The sequence below is a fragment of the Pseudorca crassidens genome, chromosome 4 (assembly GCF_039906515.1).
Source record: "Pseudorca crassidens isolate mPseCra1 chromosome 4, mPseCra1.hap1, whole genome shotgun sequence".
Taxonomy (NCBI): Eukaryota; Metazoa; Chordata; class Mammalia; order Artiodactyla; family Delphinidae; genus Pseudorca; species Pseudorca crassidens.
Window position 1 is genome coordinate 129,500,472 of NC_090299.1, and position 17,747 is coordinate 129,518,218.

Genomic DNA, 17,747 nt, shown 5'->3' on the forward strand with positions numbered 1-17,747 from the left:
TTCTAGTTTATACCCTTGTATTTGTTCATTTTCCTGCTCTTCCAGGCCTAACTCTGCCTTTTGGATAAAGGGAGATGTATTTTTATATATTATTATAGTCTGTATTTTATAATATATAAAAATGTTATGTTTTTGAATTCTGGTTTTGAAATATGAAGGAAGGATAAATCTCTTAGGAGAGTTTTACATAAACATCGATTTAGCATAGCTAAATAGCTCCTGACTACACCGAAAAGAAATGGAGCTGTGAGTCTTCCTAACCGTGGAGGGGAGGGTGGCAGGAGAGCCCCGTCAGGACCTCAGAGGGGATGTCTGAGTCCAACATGTGAAGTGCATTTCTGACACCTCCTGTGTGGACTTCCACGTGTCCCTTTCCCTCTCATATGCCATCTACAGAGATAACCATGGGACGTTTTTCAGGCCTCAGAGGTTGGAAATTAAAATTCCATTTATACTTACCTGTGAAAATGGTATAAGATTGTCTTGTTTTTCTGCCGGAGGTCTAGCCAAGGGGGTTGGTTGTTAGCCATCCCTGAGCTGCTGCTATTGCCTTTGTGTTCAGCGATTTAGAAATGCCCAAGTCTATGTGGGTTCCCTGAACCCATCACTGGGACACTGAGAAAACTAAAGAGTTCTTATTTGCATATATTATTTAGTTGTACATCATTTTGGATGACTCCTACAAAAAGGACAAGAATCTTTCCTTCTGTGTCTCATAAAGCAACAATAGAGGTTCTGATGGTGGAGTCACATCAAAGATAATATGGCGGGCTTCCCTGGTGGCGTAGTGGTTAAGAATCCGCCTGCCAATGCAGGGGACACGGGTTCGAGCCCTGGTCTGGGAAGATCCCACATGCTGCGGAACAACTAAGCCCGCGTGCCACAACTACTGAGCCTGAGCTCTAGAGCCCACGAGCCACAACTACTGAAGCCCGTGCACCTAGAGCCCGTGCTCCGCAACAAGAGAAGCCACTGAAATGAGAAGCCTGTGCACCGCAACGAAGAGTAGCCCCCGCTCGCCGCAACTAGAGAAAGCCCGTGCGCAGCAACAAAGACCCAAGGCAGCCAAAAATAAAATAAATAAATTTAAAAAAAAGATAATATAGCAGTTCTCCATTACAGATGGAACGACACGAAAAGAACAGGGAAGCAAATAAAATGTAAATCACTGGCAAGGGTAAGGCAGCCCAATCTGTGTATTAAAATACCTTGGAGAATTTGAGCAAAAGACCAGTCATTTAGATGGGAGTGAATGAGAGCAGGTCACATGATCCGTGACATCCTGTCCACCTTCCTAAGGGAATCTGCAGGAAGTAGACTCGCCAGCCTTTGGAACATTGCAGAATGGGTTTCAGGGGAAGTCCTAGCATAGCCAGCATTACGAGCAGTAATTCTGGGGGCTGTGCAGACGTACCACCTGCTCCAACAGGCCACACGTTAGTGGCCCTCTCTCTGAAGGACAGCATGCCAAGCCATACCCGTCAACCTGGAAGTAGGTGGCCTTTCTTTGTACCCACTCTAAAAGAGAGACAAAAATTAGAATAACCCAAATGTTCACTGCATCCGTTTTGCCTAACAGCTTTGCAGTGCTGCATTTCCTCACTGCCCTGTGCCATGATTCTGTGGTTGGGTGGAATTTGCTCTTCACCTAGCTTTGGCATGGTACTCTCCATCTTCTCTCCCTAGTCAATAAGAGCATAAGTTCCGTGAAGGCGGGGTTGGGGGAGGGGTATCGGTTTACCCACTTATTCACTGCACCTAGAATGGTATCTGAAGACTTACTACTTACCAGACATTGTGTATTGTTTCATTTATGGTTTATTAAGAAAAAAAAACCCTACAAAGTAGGTACATTTTACAGATGTGAAAACAGAGGTTCAATCACTTGCCTAACCAAAGTAACACAGCTGGTAAGTGGTAAGCATGGGATTCCAACCCGGGGCTCTCTGCGTCTTGTATCAGGCTTCGTAACAGCTACCTGTACTGCCTTGTGTAGGCTACTGGACATAATAAATGATAAATTGCTGCATGAAGCGACAGCTATATTACTGAAAATTAGCTTGCTTTAGGAAAATCCTAACTGAAAGCCTTTTCTAAACAAATTCCAAAACTGTTGGTGTACCTTATCATGACACCATTTTGTGTTCTAGAAAAGGCATATAAGTACCCCTTTGTGTAGTAACTGAGATAAATCAGCGCCAGTGAGTTTGACTTTCTGTGACTATTTGTCTCTGAAGAGAAAGTGTGTGAGTGTGTGTGTGTGTGTGTGTATGTGCGTGTGTGTGTGCACACGCGCGCGCGTGCGTGGTGTCAGAAGGGGACCCAGACTGGCATTTAGTGATGCCTGAAAAGAGTGGCTGTGTTCCTCTAATAGCGGCTGCCTCTGCAATTACATTATGATTGGGGAGACCATCTATCCCAGTGACTCTTAAAGGCAAATGTGGGCTTTTGAACTGAGAGATGCACTAAGAAGGAAGAGATAGAATTCAAATAACAATGTGTAAGATGTTTGGAGAGTAAAATTATGGATGTTTCTAACTAAGAACAAACTAAACAAAAGTGGGAAATCTCCATGACGACTGAAGAGCTAAGCAGCTCGATGCCAGATTTGCCAGCAGCTCTCTCCAGAACTCACTGGAACATCCGAGAAAGAATTTAAATGGAAAACAAGTCATGTGAATTCAGGCGAATGAACCTTTGAAAGACAGGAAAGGATCCAGGTGACTGGCGTATACTGTCTCTTAGCGAAGTGGGAAAGTAAGTGACATATTCAAGTTCAAAAACACAAAGGGTGTTTTTCAATATATTTCCTTTCCTACTCCACTATTCAATACTCATTTCAAAGTTTGGTTTCCACGGTCAGACCAGTTTCTTTCCTTCCTGCCATAATGAATATATTTTTCTCCTATGAAATACAACCCTCTCCCAGAGGGGTGTGCGAAGGATTTTTTTTTTTTTTTTTTTGGCGGTATGCGGGCCTCTCACTGTTGTGGCCTCTCCCGTTGCGGAGCACAGGCTCTGGACGCGCAGGCTCAGCGGCCATGGCTCACGGGCCCAGCCGCTCCGCGGCATGTGGGATCTTCCCAGACTGGGGCACGAACCCATGTCCCCTGCATCAGCAGGCGGACTCTCAACCACTGCGCCACCAGGGAAGCCCTTATTCTCTTTTTAGTCCAGTAAAGCAACTAGTATTTGTTCTTGTCCTGTCTTTTTTGATGGGAAACATTGCTTTAGCACCTATTCTTCAATAATTAATCATTCATATATTGAGTACCAGTCCTGTGCTTAAACACTGCAGGAGATTAAAAGAAAAATATAAGGCTTTGCCTATTTTCAGGGGCAAACAAAACCTACACAAAAGAAAATAATGGCAACATAAGCAAATGCTAAATTATGGAGTGCAGCTAGGAAGAGAGGCTTCATTCTTCAAAAGAGGAAGAAATCGGTAGGGAGGCCACCTTCACCATGGAGAAAAAATGTAAAGCTGAGCCCAAAACAACCCCTAGGATTTAGTCACCCAGAGGGAAAGGACAAGATCGAGGCAGGGGCTCAGCTCTTACAAAGACAAGAAAGTTCTAGGCCTGAGCCAGTGACAGCAATTGGCAACTGAGAGGTTGGTTTAATGGAGTTAACATAGGTTAGTGATTAAAAGTAAATAGACTGTGGTCTAATTCTGCCTCTACCACCTACCAGATGTGTGATGTTAGGCAAGTCACATAACTGCTCTACCCCTCAGTTGCCTCATGTTTCAGTGGGGAAATTGCCACCTACTTCTTAGGGCTGTTTTAAGGATTAAGTGAGATAATGCAGGAAAAGCACTTGGCAGGCAGGAAGCACTTACAAAATGGCGGTAGTTGCCATCGTTCTTTACTGACGTCGAAGGGGTAGAGGATTTGATGAATGGGCACTGGAAAGTCATTGTAATTCTTGAGCAGGGTATTGCCTTTAATTAATGTGGGTTTTAGGAAGATTAATCTGGCTGTGGTTTGTAGGATTGATGAAGGGAAGAGTCTGAAGACAGGGGGTTATGTCAGGAGGCTGAAAGAGTCATTTGGCTTGATTTTATGAGGAACCGAATTAGGAAGTTGGCAGTGAAAACTGAGGGGGAAGGACAGTGCTCGATAGAGGAAAGAACCTCCAGAACTTGGTGACTTGATCTACAAGGAGAAAGACAAATGGTGATCCCCAAACTCTGAGTTGTAGCAACTTGGTAAGCATGCACCAGGCCGGCACTCACTCTCTGGACGAAGGGAAGCCGAGGTGATTGGGGCAAGTGCTACAGAAAGTGGGCCCCAGGAAGGCAGGGGCCTTGTCTGTGTTATTTTCCTTATATCCTCAGCACCGGGAACAGTGAATCACATACAGCAGAGGCCCAGAAAGTATTTTTTGAATGAATGAGTAGATGGTGAGAGCATCGTGCTCCTACAAGTAAACTCTGAACAACGATATAAAGTAGATGGTGTTCCTATTGTGAGCAATAGAGCGGCCTTCCGTGAGAGGTATGTGAAGGTCCATATTTAATCGAGGAAGAAAAATGTCTGTTTCTCAAGGAAAAATTTAAAAACCGTCCATCCAATAGAAACTAGTAACTGTTGAAACTTGATGCAAAGGGAATTTTCTAATTCAGAGAACATAAAATAAACATTTAAAATAGGGGGGGAAACCCCCACTTGTTCCGGTACGTATTGTTTTATCCTTTCCATCCTGGGTGCAGGATAAAAGAAACCCCTTATTTGCTTGTTAGAAGAAGAAAGCTCTCACTTGAAGTTCTTAGTTGGCAGATGTCAGTTGAAAGCTCTGCTTATGGAATATGCCGCAGTGTCAAAGTCTGTTGGATAATTTTAGACGAATGTGTCATGTGTGACATGGAAATATGGCATGCCATACATTAGTGATTTCCCAAGTGTTTGGAGCAGGTAGTAATGTGCTGGGGAAGTGCTCTTTATCTCTCCACACAGTGTACTTGTAGAGCAGTGGGGAAATGCTTCTGGTGGAAATTACTTTAGTCAGAAAAGGAATCCATTTACAATATGCGCCTTCTAACATCTTTCAGACAATGCATTGTATTAAAGAGGCATTTTTTGATTAATGTTTTATAAACATTTTTCAGCATGACAGCTTAAAGTCCCTGTAAAATTGTAAATGTGCGCATGGTGTTCACTTCCATAAAGTCAAACGCCGTCTCGTAAAGTCTAGTCGGATCCTGTCAACCACGGTGACACAGAATCAGTACCTGGGAGCATTAAAATTAATTTGCTTCATTTATGTTACCGCAGTGATCGCAAGATGAAAAGAGTCCTATATTTAAATTTTACTTGAAAAAGAAAACTCTTTTGAGTAAGTTTGTTTGGTTTTTTGAAATTATTGCCCTTTTTTTCTCCCTAGTTAATGAATGGAGTGAAAATGGAGTGATAGTCTGCACAGTAACTTTATGATGGGGTCTGGAAAAGCACAAGTCCGATCCTTCAGTGCTCTTCCTCTGAGCACTAAGATGCTCAGAGATGAAGACAAAACAGTCACTGACCCTGAGAAGCTAACAGCTTAGTGAGGGAAACACACACACACACACACACACACACACACACACACACACACACACACACACACACGAAGCAAGCAGCGATAATAAATGCAGCAAACGCTAGGCTGGAACACGCCCCAGTTGGGTAAGCCTAGAGCAGAAAGGAGGCTTGGGACATCAAGGATGGCTTCCCAGAGGAGGTGAGTTAGGAACTGCGGGCTAAGGAATCGGGCAGGTCAAGAAGTGGGTGGCGAGCATCCTGGGCAAAAGGAACTCACGTGCAAAGACCGAGAGGTGAGACTTCTAGAGCCTAGAGCGTGGGCATGGGCACAGGTTGGGGAGAGGAGGGGAGGAAGGGGCACCACACTCTTCATGGCTGGAGCACAGAGAGAGCCCAGGGGAGCGTGGTGAGACAGAGAGAGATTTTGTACTCAGCCTGGTTGCAGACTGGAAAATACCCTGCAGAGGACAAGCCTGAAGGCAGAGAGATGGGTTTGGGGCGAGGGTTGGGGGGCGGGTGAGGGCTGACCGAGCCCTGAAGGAAGGTCACGGGGAGGCAGTGGGAGTGGTCATAGAGGGGCCTGTGAGTTACCTGAGTGAGGGTCGTGTCACATGCCTCGCCCTTTAGTTAATCTGTGAAGTGAGTGCTAATTGAATGAACGATTGAGTGAATTGTTGAAAGGGTGGGTGAAGAGGATGACAGGGTGGTGCATCACATGGGCTTCTGGAAAAAGACATAGCGATGCTCTCTGATTTGACTTGAAGGTCAAGTTTTGCCAAATTCGTGGCCAGGTGACAGAAATCGCAGTGTGGTGAGCACAGTGGCCCTCACAGTTCCAGGACTCTCTCTATTTCATTTCCAGTGTTCATCCTGATAGAGCTGGAAACGTGGCAAAGATGCCCTAGAACAGAGATCGTAAACTCGCCGCTTCCAAACATCGCCAGGGTGGACTGGACCACTCAGACGTGGAATCGTAGAATAGTTACCTCCCCCTCCACCCCCCCACTTCTCCCAACTTCTCTTCCTACTCTGACCCTCGAGAAAATGAAAATGCACAGGATGGAAGCTGCCAGGAGGGCAGCTGGGGAGAAACTGAAGAAAAGCAGGGGAAAGACTGAGATATAAAGAAGAGATTGCGAAGGAACTAATAATTGAAAAGGAAAGTGGATAATTGAATGATCGAGAAGTAAGGTAGAGTTTCAGACAGAGGGAACAGAAAGGTTCCCAAAACAAATAGCTTGACTTGAATCTCTGGAGTCCCCCTCCCCTCATCCGGGGATTAGCCGGTGGTGAATCCACCCTGAGAGAATGACAAGCAAAGACGCAGCAAAGGGACCTGGCCCTAATCTCCGGAAGCTAAGTTTTTCTCTCTGATGTGATTTTCAATCATATTTTTAACATTAGTCACTGAGAGTGGTGGTGATAGGAAATCTGATTAACAATTAACAAGAAGGTATTGCAGGTACACAAAGTGATGAAGAGAAATCCCTACTTCATTCGACAGATGTCTACAGCAGCGGCCAGTCATGGGGGAGCCCTCTCTTTTCCAGGCGAAGTGGATGACTGGGGTGCGAAGCCAAGTGAGAGAGGGCCTGTGTCTCCAGGGTGAGGCAGGCAAACACGCCACACAATCAACATAGGGCACTAAAACAGTGTGGGAAAGCGGGGAGGGGACAGTGAGGAAATGAAGGAGTAATAAGTGCAGGAAGTAGCTGGAGCTGGGGGAACAAAGGAAGAAGTTGGGTTCTCAGAACCTAGAAGTCTGGAGAGGAAACAGGGGTCAGACCTTCAAGGAGGGGCACAGTGGGCTAGCCGCTGGGGCCAAACCCCAGGCCTCTGCGCCTTCTCCAGCCTTCCTCTAGTGTCCAGGGGGCCACCTGCTGCCAAGGAGGAGTGATGTTTGCAGAGTCCCAGCCTGGTCTGTACAGAAGAGTGTGTTCAAAGATGAGACGGAAGAGCTGAAGAACCAGCCCAGGACCAGAAGAGACTTCATACAAAGTGATAGCAGCATCCACAGAAGGTAGAAGTTCACCTGTACACTGGAAGTTTCTTGAAGACAGTGTCAGTCTGGGGTTCCCTTGCCACTATTGGGGTAGGCCTCGTGGTTACTGAGCTCCTGGCCGCTGTGAAATCACAGGAATACCCCAGCGTGGGTAGCAGGGGAGTGTGAGGTCTGCTGCCCCCGGAAGTGCTGCTGGGAGGGTTAGGGGCCCAAGGGGAGCGAGTTCCGAAAGGACTTCTGGACTAGAAAGCTCTTTGCATCCCAGGCCCTCTTCTGCTTCATGGAGCTGCCACGCCTGTGGCATCTTGAACTGAAGACCTCGGAGGCCTTGACCCTTACCTGACACAGAGAACTGGAAACCCAGGTGGCCTGGATTGCAGTAAAGACTCCACCACTTGGGAAAGTTTTCTAACCACTAATGAGGCGTTTCAGTCTCCTCATTAGTAAAATGGTGCAAACAATAGGTTTCATCAACCACCGAGAGTTGTTGTCTGTTCATATGGGAGAGCCCTTGACAGCACCTGGCCTCAAGTAAGTACTCACTGCATACAAACCGTTATTATCATTATTACTACTATCTTTTCATCACACTACGGTGAATTGATGTCGCTTCCATTAAGATACCTTGTGAACTTATGTATTGGAGCAGCAGCCCTGTGACCATATCTGTGGGCTTGCTTGAGCTGGCTGAAGAACGACCCAGAGCCTGCCTGAACTTAGCCAAGAAAGTGTAACTCAGGTGATTTAGCCCAGCAGCCATCGTCCTTGAATTTGGGGTCAGAAACCCCTGCTCTGACCATGTTTTAGAGACACATACCTGCATATTTCTATCATTTGCTCCCTTTAGCCCCACTATTACTCCACACCACCCCCCAACTCCTTCACATCATCCTTTTGGGCCAAATAACCTTTCCTGAAAACAGGAGTAGTATATGTTCAGGTCTTCTTCATTTCTCATTGTAGTAACTTTCTGGGACTATAATTTTTTTTTTTTTTTAGATTTTATTCATTTTATTTTATTTTTTTATTTATTTATTTTTTGGCTGCATTGGGTCTTTGTTCTTGCGTGTGGGCTTTAGTTGTGGCGAATGGGGGCTACTCTTTGTTGTGGTGTGCGGGCTTCTTATTGTGGTAGCTTCTCTTGTTTCAGAGCACAGGCTCAAGGTGCGTGGGCTTCAGTAGTTGTGGCACGCGGGCTCAGTAGTTGTGGCACACAAGCTCTAGAGCGCAGGCTCAGTAGTTGTGGCACACGGGCTTAGTTGTTCTGCAGCACGTGGGATCTTCCCGGACCAGGGCTTGAACCCGTGTCCCCTGCATTGGCAGGCGGGTTCTTAACCACTGCGCCACCAGGGAAGCCCTCTGGGATTATAATATTAAATGCTGCTTTTCAATATCTAACACTGATCTAATTCAAATCCAATAAGTGGATTAAGCATATTACTTTTAAAAAGAAAACTCCTTTGTTCTTTATATTAGTGAGAAGACAGAAGCTGTGCAAAAATTTAAATGCATACGCTTGAAGCTTTGAGAGAGACTTTGTTTGGGAAGAGTTAAGTGTTTGCAGTTTATGGCAATGATATGTGAGGCTATGAAAAAGAAAGCAGCCATGAAATACATTTTTGCATAAAGGTTTGAAATTTATTAGAAGGTAAAAATAATTGAAAAAGCAGAGCTTTCCTCACCAGGCTATCATAAAACATTATTTATGTACCATCATTGTGTGTATTTAGGAGCCTGGGTCCTTTTCAGTGGTTGTTCTCAAAGAAACAGAAAGCTAAGCTGTTAAAGCTATTCAGTTGAAAAACTGACGTACATACACAGCCGTACTAACAACTGGACCACATTAAAGCAATTGGTGATAATAGTCAAATCACCAGTGTCTGAATTCTGTTACAGAAGCTTAATAGTTACATATGTTAGGCAGCTGCTTACAAAGTATGCACACCTTGCCCTGGATATAACAGAGCGGTAGACTCAGAAGTAGTATTCATTTACCTGAGTTCCGTTACAGCCTTCACTGTGGGGTTTAATCATTCAGCACAGATTTTAGAATTCATCTGCTGTATACAGTACTGCTTAAAGCGCTTCGAGATTCTTGGCCAAAAGAGAATGTGCAAAAGCCTTTATTAATGTCTATCTGGCTAAAGTACCCTCCGACTTATAGCCATATATACCATACTTTATCTTACCATATACTTTCAGCCCCAAAGTGAACTTGGGGGCCGTGAAATGGTGCCAGGCAGGCTTCCCTAAAGACTAACAGAGTGTTTCACTACTAAGCAAGAAAAGATCCTTTTTTTTTTTTTTTTAATTGTGGTATAGTTGCTTTACAGTGTTGTGCAGAAAAGATCCATTTTTAACCTCTACCTTACTAGTATGCCTCAGCCTTCTCGAGGAAACTCTATTCCGAAATCTGAAAGAGAAATTAAGGAAACTCTCCAATTTACCATTGCAACAAAAAGAATAAAATACCTAGGAATAAACCTTCCTAGGGAGACAAAAGACCTGTATGCAGAAAACTATAAGACACTGATGAAAGAAATTAAAGATGATACCAACAGATGGAGAGATATACCATGTTCTTGGATTGGAAGAATCAATATTGTGAAAATGACTGTACTACCCAAAGCAATCTGCAGATTCAATGCAATCCCTATCAAATTACCAATGGCATTTTATACGGAACTAGAACAAAAAGTCTTGAAATTTGTATGGAGACACAAAAGACCCCGAATAGCCAAAGAAGCCTTGAGGGAAAAAAACGGAGCTGGAGGAATCAGACTCCCTGACTTCAGACTATACTACAAAGCTACAGTAATCAAGACAATATGGTACTGGCAGAAAACCAGAAACATAGATCAATGGAACAAGATAGAAAGCCCAGAGATAAACCCACGCACCTATGGTCAACTAATCTATGACAAAGGAGGCAAGGATATACAATGGAGAAAAGACAGTCTCTTCAATAAGTGGTGCTGGGAAAACTGAACAGCTACATGTAAAAGAATGAAATTAGAACACTCCCTAACACCATGCACAAAAATAAACTCAAAATGGGTTTGAGACCTAAATGTAAGACCAGACACTATAAAACTCTTAGAGGAAAACATAAGAAGAAAACTCTTTGGCATAAATCACAGCCAGATCTTTTTTGATCCACCTCCTAGAGTAATGAAAATAAAAACAAAAATAAACAAATGGGACCTAATGAAACTTAAAAGCTTTTGCACAGCGAAGGGAAGCATAAACAAGACGAAAAGAGAACCCTCAGAATGGGAGAAAATATTTGCACACGAATCAATGGACAAAGGATTAATCTCCAAAATATATAAACAACTCATGCAGCTCAATATCAAAAAACAAACAACCCAATCCAAAAATGGGCAGAAAACCTAGATAGACATGTCTCCAAAGAAGACATACAAATGGCCAAGAAGCACATGAACAGCTGCTCAACATCACTAATTATTAGAGAAATGCAAATCAAAACTACAATGAGGTATCACCTCACACCAGTTAGAATGGGCATCATCAGAAAATCTACAAACAACAAATGCTGGAGAGGGTGTGGAGAAAAGGGAACCCTCTTGCACTGTTGGTGGGAATGTAAATTGATACAGCCACTATGGAGAGCAGTATGGAGGTTCCCTAAAAAACTAAAAATAGAATCGCCATATGACTCAGCAATCCCACTACTGGGCATATACCCAGAGAAAACCATAATTCAAAAAGACACATGCACCCCAGTGTTCATTGCAGCACTATTTACAATAGCCAGGTCATGGAAGCAACCTAAATGCCCATCAGCAGACGAATGGATAAAGAAGATGTGGTACATATATACAGTGGAATATTACTCAGCCATAAAAAGCAATGAAACTGGGTCATTTATTGATATGTGGTTGGATCTAGAGACTGTCATACAGAGTGAAGTAAGTCAGAAAGAGAAAAACAAATATCGTATATTAACGCATATCTGTGGAACCTAGAAAAATGGTACAGATGAACCAGTTTACAGGGCAGAAATTGAGACACGGATGTAGAGAACAAGCGTATGGACACCAAGGGGGGAAAGCGGCGGGGGTGGGTGGGTGGTGGTGTGATGAATTGGGAGATTGGGATTGACGTGTATACACTGATGTGTATAAAATGGATGACTAATAAGGACCTGCTATATAAAAAAATAAATAAAATTTAAAAATTAAAAAAAAAGAAACTCTATTCCCCACTCTCTTCTCTCCTCTCCTTGTTAGACAGGCTGCTAACTTGCAGTGAGAGTTACTGCTGCCCTTGAACCGACCACCTTTTCAGTTTTAATCTGTTCTAGATAGAGCTTGGAGGTTTACACAGTGAAAGGAAGATGGAAAGATTTGGGGAGTCGTTCCAGACCTTCCCTTTTCAGTTCTGTGAATATACACAAGGGAAAGGCGGTGCAATCTGAAGTCCAGTTTTAATGGCGTATGTCTTTAGTTTGATGACAGACTGAATTTGCCTCTAGGTTTTCTGTCTTCTTTGTTCATCAGGGATTCCAATGCTGAAGATCGTGTTTGCGGGCCATGAGTACCTCTCTTTAATATCCGTCCCCTTGCTGATCTACCACCCGGTGCAGATCCTTCTGGGAAGTGTGTTGGTGCCAACAATAAGGTCTTGGATGGTGTCCAGGCAGAAGGTGAGACTCTAGAAGAATCTTATTTGGATCCAAGTCACGTTGAAATGCTATTTCTGAATCTTAGCTGTTCATATGCTTTAACTTTTGCACATATAACCTTGTTCTCAAGTACACATTCTCTTAACTAAATACGGTAATAATGACGCATTAATCCAATTCAATTTGAACAAGAGGATTGAGGGCTAATTGTTCTATATTATTATAACAGCACGATGATACTTAGAAGGTAGTTTTTAAAAGCCCTTTTTAATTTGCTCCTATCGAAGGGCATATTGCAGTGGATTAAAGTTTCAGTAAATATACTCAAAATACATGTGCCCCTCTGCTCGGGTGCCCACCATCTTTGCCCACCTGATCATTTGTATGTGTCCTGACTTCACATGCCTTTCTAAATATGATAGCACCTGGATTTATCCAGAGCGTCTACTTTATTTTTAATTTTCCAGACACATAATAACTTCTTTGTACTATGCGTTTGGGAATTAAAAAATAAAATTTCAGTAGCAAAGGAGGCCACACAAGGACATCAGTTTCACCACACTTGGCTCAGAAGTCGTGTTACTTATTTGATATTTGTGGATTTGATTTTCTAAATTATCAGCCAAAATAAAATAAACGGAGTGACTCATACAAAATTCAGAGGCAGCACATACCACGGAAGTGCCCATAGAGCTGGCTTCTTCCTTCTTCCTAGTGGCTCAGACTTTGCAAGTCTGCTTTCGCCTGCTCACGAGGTGGCAAGGAGATAGCCAGTGACAGAGCGCTGTGTGTCATGTTCTTAGTGTCCTGAAAATGGGACCGCCCCACTACAGCCTGTTAAGCTCTGTGTTATGCTAAGCACGTGCCAGCCTTTACCAGGTTCGGAGTGTGGGCCCTTGAGCCATCCTGCCAGCTCTGCCACCTTACCCCCGTGTGACCCTGGCCATGTTACTTCACGTCTGTGCACCTCAGTCTCTGCCACACTAAGACTCATGATAACATCTACTCTTTAGAGTTGTGGAGGATTACGTGGCAGGTATTTGACAAAAGCTATCTGATATAATCTCTGTTATCATCACTGATGTTCCTTATTTTCTACAACACTGTAGCAGGCTCTGCTATCCCCATTGAACACATAGGAACTAGGCCCAGAGAGTTGAGCAACTTGCCCAGGGTTGTGGGGGTGGGTTTACTCAGTGCTAGACTTAGGACTTGAACCCTGGTCTATGTGTCCCCCAAAATCTTTCCCCTACACCACAACGATGCTCCAAACAGAAATACAAGATTGCTTTTGTTTAATTTTTGGTACTGAAGTACAGTTAATTTACAATGTTGCATTAGTTTCAAGTGTACAGCAAAGTGATTGTTATATATGTAAGAATATATATAAGAATAAAAATATATAGGAATATATATATATTCTTTTTCAGATTCTTTTCCATTATAGGTTATTACAAGATATTGAGTATAGTTCCCTGTGCTGTACAGTAGGTCCTTGTTGTTTATCCATTTTATATATAGGAGTGTGTATATGTTAATCCCAGACTCTCCTAATTTATCTCTCCCCCCCCCACCCCCAAGATTGCTTTTAGAAGGAGAGCCCTAGGTCCCCAGAATCCTGCCTGAGAAGGTAGCCCTCCAGCACCTTCCCTCCTCTTGTAATTGAACAAAATGTTAGCAAACACCATTCTGTGCTGGGGACCACTCCAGTCTGGGGTCTTCCCACTCAGAATTGGTACAGGAGCAGTTTAGTAATTCTCTTTCTTTTACTATTTATCCCCTTTGAAAACTTCATTTGTATATATGCTCGTGTTTAACAATGTGTATGTGCATGATAGACCAGAATTTATACATATAAATTTTGACAAAGAATGAAGAAAATTATTTGAAAATCCTAATACTCCATCAATAATACACAGTCATAGTGAACAGCAAATTAATCAGAATGAAGTTTTCTTCTAAATGTTTAAAAGCTCTAGGATTTATCCTGCAGAGTAACAGAAGCATTTCCAAAAGGGAGACCAAACTGGACGCTGTTCATTTTTCCCTTCACACAGAAACCACTCCAAACCAGGGGGCCACTGGCTAATGTAGAATAATCCAGAAGGCTTAGAATATTTAGCCATTCCCACCTGGCCACAAAAACAAAGTGTCCATCGTAAGGGTATCCTTGAGTGTCTCCTCTGCTTTACAGACAATACTGACTGAGACCCACAGGCACCATCTAACGCACAGCAGACGGGATGAATAGCCATGCCGGGCGTGGGGGAGGTGCCAGATTCTGCAGGCCAGTGAGGTGGGCGGGTGAATTTATTTGGATCCAGGGGTTTGGATCCTGGGTTATATAATGCTATCTAGGCGGACCTCTTTTTCCTTCTCGTAGCATAAATTATCTGGTGTTAACTGATGCTCTCACGTTGCTCGTGGATACCGTCCAACTCTGATGTCATGTTTTCCTTTCTCGTAGGGAGTGAAGTTGACAAGGCCAACGGTATAAGGAAGGAGGTGGTCTTTCCACAGCGATGTATATACGTACAGGGTTGTACATACAAACAGTTCTGAAGACATGTATTTGTGAACGTTGCTTCAATGCATATTTTATTTTTTTACACAAAAAAATATAACTGTTTAAGTGCCTTAAAATGGATTTGACGAGAGCGTTATTTCCAAAACCTACTTTGTTGGTTACTGCCAGGGGTGGTTCAGTATTTTGGAGTTGTTCTTTGTTTTTTTTTTTTCCTAACACAGGAAACAGTCATCATAAGTGACAAAAAGCAAACACGTTTTCATCGTACCACCTTCTGTGCAATACAGCTCTCTACTAGCTACTGTACTATTTGGAATGAGGTCACACCATCAGGAAAATGCTCTTCTCATGACAGTGAAAATTTCCAAAGTCTTATTCACGGATACTTTGATTTCCCTTGTGATTCTTTTTTTCTGCAACTGTGACATGCCTCTTCCTTATCAACTCAGCAGGGGTCATAGATTGAATAGATGCTGAAAAGCATAAGTCATCTGCATTTCTTGACATCAGTTTTTAAGACATTCCTTCAAATAGTTTCCACTCAGAAATTCCTCAGTTCCATTACAAGAGATTGTGGTGTTCTATGTCTTAAATTTATTATAAGCTGCTTCAAAGAAAGGGCCTGATGTTTGAGTTATGAGTCAAAGTACGTGCAGTTTTCAGATAAACTGCAGGATTTGGGTTTCAGGATTCTTAAAATTATATTTCAAATGTTTTTCGTTTTTCTTCCATTATTTCTTGCTTACCTGTTTTCCAGCACACTTGCAAACTCATAACAACCAAATGTGAGACCCAAAAACGTTACAATTAGTTCGAGAGCAGCAACAATTAATGATGGATTATTTCACATTCCACAACGGAGACCAAAATGTGTTTCCTGTTACACAGATGTGCTGGGCACAAATTTCCTCTTTTAGCCAGAAGCAGCCTGTTACATCTTTAAATTAAGCACACTTAAGGCATTTGAGACAAGTTATTAATGAGGATTTCCTTGGCAGATTTGACAAATGTTTGCAACATTTTAAAAAAAATTAAATCACATTGCTCTTACAAATAAATGAAAATATAAAGGTCATAGAGGCAAACAAATGTTACATATACACATTCTGTCTAGCGAGATGGAAAGAAAAATAGACACAGAAGATGCAAAACCATTCGTCAACCAAAATATTAAGTAAAATTAGCTCCCAGTTGGGCATCAGCCTGCCAGGGAGTATCCAATATTTGCTTCTACCGTGTCTGGAAGAGCTTTCACGACCCGAATAGAGAAAAAAGCAATGTATAGAAATAAGGGAACACTTTTTCTGTTGCCTGCACACCATTCTGTCACATCCTCTGTACGTGTCTTTTCGTGATTTGACAGGTGATATTGACATCATGAGTCACACCATATCTTCAGCAGCTGTTTTGTTGTTTTATCAACAACAAAAAATCATTCCTTAGAAACTCACCATGTTTACCAGTATGGTAAATTTACATTATTGTTACTACCAGCTCTCATGTTGTGTTGCTTCTGACTCATTTCAATGTCACTGAACCTCATAAATTTCCTAAGAGTTAGCCTGGGTGTGAGTTGTAAGGCTAGGGCCAGACCCTGCAAAAAAGCTATGCTAAATAGGCTGTTTGGCAAGAATTCCTATTGTCAAGAATTTCACTTGTGTCTAAAACTACAGTAATTTTGCTTGATACTTTTGATGCTTACATATGGAGCACAGAAAGGTTTTCATGTTTTGTTCCCGCAAGCTTCTTTGAATTTCAGAGTGAATGGAATTGTCTCTCTGAGCTATCATAAAAATCTTCTCCCTAGCATTAGAATACTGATTTTTTTCCCCCAACTTATCTACCTCTATTATCTAACACCTATAGTAGGTGTGACTATGGGATAAAATTCAACTGAAAATGATATAACACTTTACCTTTTGCTTTAAAAAAAATGTGTTCTTTTTTCACATAATCTTCTTTCCGTAGTGAATTTTGGTGGCTTTATTGATGTGTATACCTATTTCTTTTTTTACACAAATGCTGGGCATATTTTTCCATAAAGGACAAAAAAATAAAATCAAAATCTATTTTTAATTCATGATTATTGGGGTTTAATTATTCATGTCTTAAAATATGTTGTTATATCTATGCACTATCTCTTTTATGCATTTGTTTTGTCTGAATGTATTTATGAAAGAAATACGTTAGATTATATTTATGTTTGCTTGTTTTTCCACCTGGAGTTTTGTTAATGGTTGTTATGAAATTTGATTTTTTAAATGGATGAGAATGTTCATCTTTTCATGTGCTCTTTTCTAAGTTTTAAAATTTTGTGGGTTCTTCTTTTTATTCTTCCCTCTTCTGGTTAAAACTAACACACCCCTGGCTAATGTTCAGTGTTTGTTTATGCTAAATACCAAATTTTTTCAAAAGGATCGGTAAAGTCATGAAATGGATTATTTATGATGAATGGAAGATGGACATAATTCTATGATTAAACAAAGATGTTTCAGAAATCACAAGAGAACCTGCGGCTTATTTTTAACCTGATTTCAGATATACACTCATAATGCCTTCCAAGTATCTGTAGATTTCTTTTAATTCATTCCAATCCTCTTATACTATTTGTGGTTAGCTGGACATAAGTTTCATAGTCTTCCCAGGTATCCATCCCAATACCCCACCACGCCATAACGTTAAAATCCAGAACCAGCCCTTGCTGGTTAGAGATTTTCTCAGCATCAGGATTGAGGACCAAAAGAGAAACATATCCAACAGAAGGGACAGAACATAGGTGATCTGCGTTTTAGCCACCTTGTCAATTTTTTCAGGGATAGAAATATGAACCCTTAGAATGCAGAATGCCTTTTCCAAACCCCGAGTTTCTTCGTGGGTACATTCCCTTTTGTAGAATTCCATACCTTCGTGTTCTCATTTTGCTGTCTTGACTTAGCAAGCCTCTTCTCCCTGGAAGGCTGACAGAAATGTCACCTCATTCAGGAAGCTTTCCTGCTCCCCCAGTCAGTTCTAGACTTACTCCCTGTGACATGCCTTTAGAACAAGTCC

The 17,747-nt window shown here is 42.2% G+C and overlaps 1 protein-coding gene across 3 annotated transcripts in view; it reads left to right on the plus strand.

Moving 5' to 3' along the window:
* Positions 1 to 17,208, plus strand: part of SLC10A7 (solute carrier family 10 member 7) — a 253,407-nt gene extending 236,199 nt beyond the window's left edge. For all 3 annotated transcript variants that reach the window (XM_067736735.1, XM_067736738.1, XM_067736733.1), the window contains 2 exons: positions 12,048 to 12,193; positions 14,640 to 17,208. In XM_067736735.1, the coding sequence (XP_067592836.1) occupies positions 12,048 to 12,193; positions 14,640 to 14,669 (176 nt within the window). In that variant the 3' untranslated portion in view covers positions 14,670 to 17,208. The remainder of the gene's footprint in view (positions 1 to 12,047; positions 12,194 to 14,639) is intronic.
* Positions 17,209 to 17,747: the final 539 nt, after the last annotated feature.